Raw genomic sequence first — 10,477 nt, forward strand, 5'->3', positions numbered from 1 at the left:
CGGGGGGGCGGGGAGGGGATGGCTAGGGAGATGGAGGCGGAGGAGAAGACGGGAGGTGGGAGGAGCCGCGCGGCGCGGCTGCGTGGGGGCGGGGGCGGCGGGGGCGGGGCGGGGCAGGGGCGGCGGCGCGGGAGGGGAAGGGGAGATGTGGCGAGGGAGCGGGAGGCGGCGTCAACATTGGGCGATGGCGGCGATGGCGGAGGCGGCGAGATGGTGGCGGCGGCGAGGGAGGCGGCGGAGAGGGAGGCGACGGCGAGGGGGGTGGCGGGGGAGGCGTTGGCGGGGGCGTCGGCGCACACCTTCGTTGCCCGCGATATTGTCCAGGCCGGTCGGGTTCTTGCCGTCCCACGCGACGAGGCCCTCGAAGATGAAGTCGTTGGTGACAAACTCGTTCGGCCGGTAGTCGTGCGGGCTGCGCGCGCGTGGGTGGGGGGGGGGGGGGGGGAGCTCACTGAGGTGGACGTGGGAGGTTGGAGCGCGCCGCATAGCCATCATCAATCCATCCCGCTACGTAGCTACGTAGCGCCGCGGCGGCGCGGGCGCACTTCAACGCGCCAATGTCGTCGCCGGTGGAGAAGAAGCCATTCTGTGTCTGAACCGAGACGACGAGTTTGGACGGCGGGGTGGCGGCGGCGCCCGAGAAGACGGTCAGCATCTGCCTTTGGTGATTGCTCAAAGGGGGCGTGACGCGAGCGTTTTCTGTGCTCAAGGCTGCACGTTCGGCCCGGTGCATTTTTTTTTTCGAACCTTTGTAAGACAGCACAGACTTGTAAGACAGCGGTGCAGCCCCGCACGGGTTTAGTGCGCGAGATGCGCTCGGGCGACGGAGGAGCCGGAGGCGGGCGGAACTCGGCCGGGGCGAGGCCTGACCGCAGCGTCTCGCGCCACGCAGCGCGATCAGCCGCGAGTAGATGCCAGCGCGCCGAGTCGATGCCGAATTTCGCGAGTGCCTTGAAGATCGACCGCCCGTAAGTCATGCGCGGCGCACCGATGGGCCGCCGGTGGGGCACCCACGCGGAGAGCATGCGGCGCGGCAGCCGGTCGTAGTCCATGCGCGCGACGTGGCCGAGCCAGCGCAGCTGGCGGCGGGCGATGTACATGTCGATCGAGTCGAGCCCCAGCCGCTGGCTGAGCTCACACGTCGAGATGTGATGGTCCCACATGTGCTTACGCGTGACTCGACACATGCCTCGCACGTGCAACGCGTGCATGCGGCGCAGCCGCCCGAGCAGCACCTCGGTCAGACTCCACGACTCGCAGCCGTAGAGGGTGATCGAGAGCACGACGGCCTCATACACCACACGTCGGGCTGCGCGAGTGACCGAGTTCGAGGCGAAAAGACAGCCGCGTAGCGCACCAAACGCCTTGCTGCCCGACACGATCCGCGCGTCCACCGCCCCGTTGTCGCCGCCGTGCCTCGTAATGATGTCGCCGAGGTAGGGGAACGAGGTGACGATCGATGGGCATAAAGCCGTAGTCCGACGAGGCGAGCTGGTCGACGCGGTCGTGGCTGTCGCTGCAGGCCCAGCGCATGTCAGTCGCGCTGCAGCTCGCGGCGGCGGAAGAGATTGCGACCGAGCTCAGGCTCGCCGCGGCGTCGGAGGACGCCGCCGTCGCCTAGACTCCCCTGCGTCACTACGTGCCTCCCCGTCTTTGTAGCCTGGCGTTTGTGCCCCGTTTGTGCCGCGTCGCGTGCTCCCGAGTTCATTTTATAAGCAAACCCACCCCGCCACACTTGCCCGTCGCCGCAACACAAGTAATCCGTGGCGTGCTCAGCTCGCGGTTGCGCACCGCTCGCCGTGGCCGAGCTTCCCCGCCCGCCGGCCAGTATGTGGGCTCACACGCAGGCCGCGCAGGTCATGCAGGCCAACAAGGTCAACCTGATGCAGATCGATATGATGCAACTCAGCGTCCTGCAGGCGCCACTTGCCATGCCTCACAACCTGCCCTCAACACCCACCCTCACCACCCGAACCTCGCCTGCTGCCGCCCCCGCCGCCCGCACTGCCGCCGCCTGCAACGGCGCCCGCACCTCAACGTCGTCTTCTTTTGCAGACGCGCATGGACAACATCACGATGCAATCCACGCTGACGATGGGGTTCGCACTGGCAATGTTTGGCGGCGCGACGCTGCTAAAATTTGGGTAAGGCGGGCCTGTGAGACGCGGTACACATATCCTTCCTTAAAACAGGCGAGACGCTGCTTCCGTTGGTCGAGGACGAGGGTGTGGTCTGTATCTACAAGACCTGGTGCGTGCCCTCCGCCATGAGAGGCGAGGAACAGCCAGGCCACTCAAGCTGTCTTCTGCAAGGTACCACCGCATGTTTGCGGTCGTCTTCTTCTTCACTGTCGTGGTGACCCTGAGCCTCAGCCTGCTCGTGGTCGTCGTCACTCTCGAGGTGAATCTCAAAGCAACACCCGCGGGCACCGGGAACCACCCTGCTGCCCACACCATCGACACAAAAATGAAGGGCGGCGTCCCAGGGGAGGCCGATTGGGAGCGACGCGGGCAGTCGATGATGTGATCCCACATCCTCTGCAGGTGAAGCAGCTCGCGCAGGAGGCGGCGCTGCTCGTCTCCACCAACGCGGCGGTAGCCCGTGCGAGGGTGCACGTCCGCGCGATGTCGCGGTGCTTCAAGTGCTCCATATGCGCGCAGCCGCAGCGAGACCAGGCGCTGCGGCGAAGAGACACCTAGGCGCCCAGTGTGTGCGCCTCGGGTTTAGGCGCCTTCTATTGCTCTGCGCTCTTCCTCCTCGTCCTGTATGTCGGCCTCCCCAAGCGGGTGCTGCAGCAGCCGCCGGGCGAGGACCATGAGAGTCAGGAGCGCATGCTTGCCTGTATTGACATCGAGGACCGGAGTGTCCTCGAATCAGCGCAGGACTTTGGCACGGTGCTTGCAGTCATGAACAGCGCGGTGGGACTCCCCTCGAGGTGCAGCAGGCGCGAAAGACTCCACTTCACGGACTATGATATTGTAACAGGCGGTGCTTACTGCCAACACTAGGAGACGCCAGCAGCGCCTTTCCACACCTTCTCCTATGAACAGGTGATGGTCATCTTCGCATGTGCCATCGCCATCGTGCACTGTCGAATCAAGCAGGCTTACGCGCCGCAGGCGCGAGCAGACTGGTAGCCGCGTTGCCCCGGTTTCACGATCTACACCAACCTGTGACCCACGCCTGCACCTAGCAGGCGCTGCTCGACTGGTCGCGGCAGCATCACGCCAAGATGCGGCAGCGCCACCACGCGACGCTCGGCGTCATCACGGGACGCGGCAAGGAGCCAGATGGGGAAAGCGCCCGCGGACCGGGGAGAATGCTGCTCTTCACGCCGTGTGCGCGTGTAAATAGGACCTGGAAGAGGACTCGTTCGACTCGACCAGTGATAGCCTTCCGCCGGCGCAGTATGGGCGCGCGATCTCTAGGAAGCGGGCTCGGCCCGCTGTGCGGAAACCTGCGGCCGTAGAAACCGGCACTGAGCGCCTCCGCATGAGCAGGGGTCGCGGCGGACCGAGAGGATGAAAATAATTTTATTTTTTGAGCTTAGCCTTCGATGTTATGAAACAACGCAAGGCGGACATGGCATATCGCTCTCGGGCCCACAGACATCCCGCACACTCGCCGACACACACACACACACACACACACACACACACGCCGCACCTGCCGCCCGCATTTTATTTTTTCCATTGTATGTTCGCCGCGCACCTTCGACATGGCTGAACCGTCAACCAGCGCGCTGCTGACGGGCAGCCGGCACGTTGAAGGCGTCGCCCTCATCACCTCCGCTGCACTTCTCTTCGGCATCCTCGCGGCTGTTGTTAAGTCGGTAAGCCAACGCCACAGATGCAGCAGACACCTCCCGCAATGAAAGGCCTCTCTGAGGACCGCATGGACTGCCGTCTGCCACAGCCCGATCACCGATCCTGCTCCGCTGCCAGGTCGCGCTGCCCACTCTGCTCAAGATGCAGATCCGCTCTCTGCTTGAGTGGCTGATCTGCCTCGCCGCCGCCGCCTTCTGCCGCGAGACGCGCCGAAGAGGCGGAGACACTGGCGCGGCGATGCGCGTCTACGACAACAGCGGGGCGGAGGCTCGGCCGTCGACCTTTGCCAAGTGTGGCGGCGGCGAGGGCGGCGAGAGGGAGGCCTGGGCGAAGCTGCTATTTGGGCCGCGGGAGCTGTCTGGTTGGTTGGTGCTGCGCGCTTTTCTCTACTGGGTCTTCCTCTGCTGCTGGTGAGCTGGCGCTGGAGGCGATGGTGAACGGAACTTTCTCGGAGCCTTCTCGGAACCTTCCTTTGTAGGTGGCTGGCGCTGGAGGCGATGCCCCTCGGCGATGCGACGACGGTCGTCTACATCGCGCCCGTCTTCACAGCGCTGTTCGCGCGCCTATTCTTGGCGGAGCGCACGGGCGCCTAGAAGCGGAAGATCTCCCATATCTCCAAAAGTATCTCCCCATATCTCGTGCCCTAGAAGCGGAAGACGGTGGTCATGCATTCCAACTAGTGCTCGAGAGGACACTTCCGCTGCATTCGGCCGTACTCAGTTGTGTCCGCTCTACTCGTTCCGCTCTACTCGTACCCTCAAACACACGCGGCGCTGCGAGTACACTGCACGATGCCATACTCACGCCCCGGTGTTGGTGTATTCAGCATGGAGGCACCGCACACACACACCTCACCGCTCACCCCCACGCGCACCGGAGGGCTGGAGAAGTGTGCCTCACCACGCTACCTTAACACACACACACACACACCTTAACACACACACACACACACACACACACACACACACACACACACACACACACACACACCGCTCACCCACGCGCACTGGGCCTTGCACTTTGAATGCCGTGGGGCTCCTGACGTCAGACGTGGAGACGCGAGGGACTAGCCTGGCCCTTGCCCCACCACCTCGTGTGTGTGGAGAAGTTTACCTGACCTTACCTTACCTTATCCGTAGGCATGCACGCCTACTTCGCGCTGGTGGTGCTCATCGATGCCGCCGGCCTCCTCCTCCTCACCCGCCCCTCCTTCCTTCCCTGCCCACCCCGCATCTGCGCAGCTGCCAGCGACGCCGCCGCCACCGCCTCCGCCCCCTCCGCCGCCACTGCTACCGCCACCGCCGCCGCCGCAACGGAGTACGCCTATGGCGCCGGCGCCGCCCTCGTCGCAGCCGTCGTCGCCGGCTTGCTTCCTGTCTGCACCAACAAGTCTGGCGGGGCGCCGTGGACGGCCGTGAACCACGTGAGCTGTGTCTTCTCGGCTTTTGTCTTCACCCCGCTCGCGCTGGTGGGGTGGGTCGACGCCCGAGGTACACGGAGCCTTCTCGGAGCCTTCTCGGAACCGTTCTCGGAGCCTGCCTGCAGGTGGGTCGTCGCCGACGCAGGCACGCGGAGACCGACCGAACAAATAGAGAGACGGCCAGACACGCTGCATGACGAGATCACTTTTGGGACACGCCGCATGAGGAGATCTACTTTTGGCCCCATTTCTTTCTTCTTTGCTCCAGGCGCCGCCGGTCAGCTGGCGGACGGCGTGGCTGCGCTGCGCTCGCCGCTGCAGTGGGCTCTCCTCGCCGCCATCTCCGCGGTGTCGTCCGCAGGACTGGCGCTGCAGACCCTCGGCTACCAGCGCGTGCGAGGCCCTAGAAGCAGAATCTCCCATATCTCCCCATATCTCGGGCCTAGAAGCAGACTCCGTCTTCTTGTACCCCAACCCGCACTCGAGAGGACACGGACTCCACTGTATTCGCGCGTATTCGGCCTCGCCCGTAGTCGGCCTCGGCCGTATTCGGCCGTATTCGACTGTATGCACTGTGTCCTCGCACCCCCCGTACTCACGCGGTGCTATGACTACACTGCAAAAGACCGGTCTTCCCGAGGTCAGCGTACTCACACAAAGGCACACAGTCCCGGCCCCGAACTCGCACGCCGGCACAGCCACAGTCAGACCTCCCCATATCTCCCCATATCTCCCCATATCTCGACACCCTCCAGCTCGTCCGCGAGCTCGAGGCCTTCTCACGCGTGAGAGAGCCTCAGCCCATGCTCCAGCTGGCTCTCAAGAGCGTGAGAGAGAGCACGCGTGCAATGCACCCATCGACAACACGCAGCACGGCGTCCCAGGGCGTTGGCGTGTTCACCAGGTGCGGGACGTCGCGATGCTACCACACCACCCACGGGACCGAACCCACACTGGATTCGAGACTCTGGAGGTATGGTACGCAGGTGCGGGACGTCGCGTCGGCCTCGCTGATGAACATCCTAGAGATCCCCTTCTCGTACGGGCTCCAGGCGCGCGCACCCCCCCCCCCCCCACCACACCGCTCACCCACGCGCACCGGGCCTTGCACTTTCAATGCCGTGGGGCTCCTGTCGTCTAGACGTGAGATGTTGTGTGTGTGTGTGGAGAAGCTTTGTTTACCTTACCCCTTCCCTTACCTCCAGGCGCTACTCTTCCACGAGCCTCTCGAGCCGCTCGGCCTCGGCGGCGTCGGCCTCATCGCGTGCGCGACGGTGCTCAACCTCACCGCGCGCGTGCGGCACTCGCGCGCGGACGCAGAGCGAGCGCAGCGGGAGAACTTGGTCTGTGTGTGATGGAGGAGGAGCAACGGCCATCGAGGAGCAACGCACCTTGCGGATAGACAGAGGTGAAGAACGGCTGAGCCATCAGCATTTTGTACAAGCGGGGCTGGGAAGCCGTTTTCTTGTACGTGACACCTGACACAACATTCAACAAATAAAGTCCAGTATTGTGGACCCGGGTCCCAATATTCGTCCGGTCCCATTCGGGTCCCATTTGCGATCGTGAAATGTCACTAAGTTCGTGCAGATGCATGTGCATTGATATGTGTGAGCTGCAGGCGTCTGGCGAAAGGACACAACACAAATGATCCCCAGCCCAAGCAGCAGCCCAAAACATATACACGTACAGGGACACACCTCACACGAGAGACGAGATATAGTACAAGCTGCAGCACATGCACATGCACATGCACGTGCACACATACACATGCACATGCACACATGCACATGCGCACATGCACACATGCACACATGCACACATACACATGCGCATGCGAGATGTCACGAAGGTACAACCAACAACCGAGGGGAAGCAGCGTGGCAAGGAGCAGAGCGCGACTGCAACGCTACACGAAGGCGCTGAAGTCGTCGCCCGCCATGCCGCAGCACAAGTCCGGCCCTCGCTTCGCACCACCCTTGTCGTGCGAGGCGTCCGCAAACCCGTCGCTGCAGCCGTGGCCCTCCTCCACCGGCTCCGGCTCTGCCGTGCCTCCGGCGTGCGCCTTCTCCTCCTCCTCCGCCTCCTGCTGCCCTCGCTCGCCCGCGCGGTCAGCAGGTGCCCAGTTTCCCGTGCGGCGCGACGCTCGCCGCTCGCCACGTCCTCCTCGCTGCCCCGGCGTCGGCGGCAGCTCTGGCGGGTGGCGCAGGATGTACGCGCGCGCCATGCCAGCGCCGACAAGGGCATCGACCGCCTGCTCGTCCGCGGGAGGCACCGCGGCGAGGATGAGCGCCACTTCACCCTCGTACTTGGCCGGGCGGGGCGTCACACTGCAGCTGCACGCCTTGGAGAGGATGGAGCAGACCTCGTCGAGCGGCAAACCCGGGAACGCCCCTTCGACATGCACCCAGCCATGGCGCGCGCCCACACGCCCGCGGCCGCGGCCGACGTGATTGCGCTGCTGGCTGCTGACTTCGATCAGCGGAGGCAGGCCGGGGCACGCCCTGCCGTCGAGCTCGTGGGCGGCCTCCAGGCGCGCAGCCAAGAGGGACAAGACCTCCTTCAAGCCGATGCGCAGCGGCGCGCCCGAGAGCGTTGCGCAATCAGACACGTCGGGTGGCGGCGGTGGCGGGTTGGACCTGAGGCGACGCTGCAGCGACTTCGGCAGCGGCAGCTTTTGCCATCCGGACCGAAGCTCTATGGCGAGGCGATCGGGGTCCTCGGCGAGCGTCGGCTTCGCCTCTAGGACGTGGTCCACGATCTCGCCCCAAGCCGGCGCGAGATTGTTGGCACGGCACCAGAGCGCCTTGAGCCAGCCGGAGAGGGCGACGGCCTCGCTCAGCGCGTCGTTCGGAGAGGTGAGGCCGGCCTTTTCGATCGAGTGCATCAGATGCGCGCGCACCTCCTCGCTTGTGGCGAAAGCCCGCAGACCAAGAAAGCCACGCAGGTCAGCGGGCACACGCAGTCCCAGCTTGACGTCCGGCAGCAGCTCGAAGGACGACCGAGGCCGCGCCCCGGGGGAGCGATCCGCCCAGACTGTAATGACGTCCAGACCTTTCGCATCGGTGACGACAGTCACGCCCGCGTGCCGATGCACAACGCTTCCATCTGCCTGCGCTGCCGCCTGGCCGCGCAAGACCGTGCGCTGCATCTCGGTTCTGCTCCGCACTCCGCAGATGCGAGTGCACCGAAAGATTCAGCTGAACTTGAGCGGTCGCCGCCGTCGCAGCCGAAGATGCCACCGAAGGCGCGGCCATGTCCGATGCTGTGTCGTCATGGCACTTTGAGCTTTGCGGCACAGGCCCGTCGTGCAAGCTGAGGGCCTTCGCAGAGAGAAAGACGTCTTTGGCGCGTGGTGCGCCTTTGCTCTTGCCCGCACTGCCTTGCTGCGGCTGCGCCCTTCGCGGCTCCCTCGCTCGTCCGCTTCTCATGCACGGCGTGAAGCGGGACTCGGATACAACTCAGGGTTCCGGCTCCTAGCCAGATAGGGGGTCTGCCCCCTACGGTTAGACCCCATGCAATAGGTAGGTAGGTCCGGTTTTGACCGCCCCAGAGGGCCCCGCAATAGGTAGGTAGGTGGTGGTGGTGGGCGGGGGGGGGGGTGTAAAAAAACCGCTTCGCTGCGCGGGAGACTCTGTCGAGGGAAGAGAGTGCCGTTTTGGAGCCGTCCAACGCCTCGAGAGCCCAGTAGGCCATGCTCTGGCGGGCTCGCGAGCGGCGCGCACCGCGGTACAAGCCGGCGCGCGGCGGGCGCTGGGAGCCTATTCACAGAGGGCTAACGGGCATTTTTTCGCTTCGCTGCGCGGCCTGGGAATAGGTAGGTAGGTGGGGCACGGAGCCTGGCGATTGGCGCCCGCAATAGGTAGGTAGGTAGGGCGTTTTGGTGCGAGTCATAGGCAACAGACCCCCTATCTGGCCAGGAGCCGGAACCCAGTGTGTCCGAGCGCCTCTTTCACAAGAGGCGCAGCAAAAGCAACAGTGCGCTCTGTGCCCCAACGCGATCTGGCGCCTCCGGCCTGCTCCTGCGCGGTCCCTTTCCATTCCCACTGGCCCAAAACGCTCTGCAGGCACCGATGGTCCCCCTGGGGGGCTCAGTTGAAGATCGGTGGATACAACTGTACGAAGGTGGTAACCCTTACCACCTCGTAATGTGAAAAACTCGGACCCACGAAGACAAGGAGCGCGCGCCAATGGCCGCCTCCGTGACACTCCCACCTCCTGGGCCGGCGCGGGAGTTTTACTGCCGAGTTTCTCCCGGCCGGCCGCCTCCTGACACGCCCACTGACCGAGCCCATCGAAAAAAATTCGGCGCGCCGCACTGCTCTGACCCCTGCTCGCCCCTGCTCGCCCCTGCTCGCCACTGTCGCCTCGGTTGCCGAGGCTGCCGCGCACCCGCGCGCTACGCGACTACGAACTGCACCAGCTGGGCTCGAACCAACGACCAAAACGTCCCCGACCCGAACGCTGCACCAACTAGGCCACACCGCAGGCTCGATATGCAATACGCACAAAACTGGCCGCTCATAAAGCACTACTCATTTGCCGAGGCCACGCGGCGCCCCTCCACAGCCAGCCTACCCTCCTATCGCGCCACTCGAAGCCCCGCGGCCGCCTCTCGCCTACCGCGCTGCCCTCGCCTGCCACCGCACCGCCCGCGCTCCAGCCTAACCAGCTCTGCATCTCGCAACACACACTTGACAGGGACAGACCAGGCGCAGGAAAAGGGAGCGGGGCCCGAATCCAAGGGACCACCCCGTCGGGCGGAGGAGCTGTGAACTCAGGTCCAGCAGGAAGGCTGCTGGCTCCTGACTCATCCCCCAAATCCCCCACACCTTGGCGGCCTGAAACCTTACCATTCCGACACCTCACACACACCCCTCCCCTAGGGCTAAGCAGTGCGCGAGCCCACCCGACTTCAGGCGAGACGTTGACCACTCCTTTGGAACAGTTCTGTCAGTGGCTGCACTAGACGCCCACAGAGGCGCGCGGCGCGGGCAGATGACTAGGGGAGAAAAAGCGGAGAACCTAGCTCGCTGGGAGATGTGCGCAACCTAAAGACGGGAATAGGGGAGAAGTGTCAGTGTGAGGGGAGGGCGTAGGCTGGCGTTTTTGCCTTTGAAAACTGAACAGTTTTTTTTTACCACCTCGTAATGTGTGTGGAGAAGTTTACCTTACCCTTACCTTGTACCTTACACCACCAGAGTCCCCGGCGCCCCGCCGGTGAGCGGCG

General features: G+C 64.3%; 3 protein-coding genes across 3 annotated transcripts in view; 1 reads left to right on the forward strand and 2 right to left on the reverse strand.

The window, feature by feature from the left end:
* Positions 1–655, reverse strand: part of EMIHUDRAFT_113427 (hypothetical protein) — a gene marked incomplete at both ends in the record, with an annotated part of 4,435 nt that extends 3,780 nt beyond the window's left edge. The window contains 2 exons of the mRNA XM_005782579.1: positions 300–412; positions 546–655. Of these exons, the coding sequence (XP_005782636.1) occupies positions 300–412; positions 546–655 (223 nt within the window). The remainder of the gene's footprint in view (positions 1–299; positions 413–545) is intronic.
* A 1,667-nt stretch (positions 656–2,322) lies between these two features.
* Positions 2,323–4,420, forward strand: EMIHUDRAFT_113428 (hypothetical protein; the record flags this gene model as incomplete). Its single annotated transcript, XM_005782580.1, has 7 exons — positions 2,323–2,400; positions 2,544–2,601; positions 2,728–2,894; positions 3,051–3,133; positions 3,739–3,832; positions 3,945–4,237; positions 4,306–4,420. 7 exons carry the CDS (start codon positions 2,323–2,325, stop codon positions 4,418–4,420), a joined length of 888 nt encoding a protein of 295 aa, XP_005782637.1.
* Positions 4,421–7,156: 2,736 nt separating this feature from the next.
* Positions 7,157–8,678, reverse strand: EMIHUDRAFT_233175 (hypothetical protein; the record flags this gene model as incomplete). Its single annotated transcript, XM_005782581.1, has 2 exons — positions 7,157–8,371; positions 8,436–8,678. 2 exons carry the CDS (start codon positions 8,676–8,678, stop codon positions 7,157–7,159), a joined length of 1,458 nt encoding a protein of 485 aa, XP_005782638.1.
* Between the last annotated feature and the right edge of the window lie 1,799 nt (positions 8,679–10,477).

The sequence above is a fragment of the Emiliania huxleyi genome (genome assembly GCF_000372725.1).
Source record: "Emiliania huxleyi CCMP1516 chromosome Unknown EMIHUscaffold_189, whole genome shotgun sequence".
In the NCBI taxonomy this organism is placed as follows: Eukaryota; Haptophyta; order Isochrysidales; family Noelaerhabdaceae; genus Emiliania; species Emiliania huxleyi.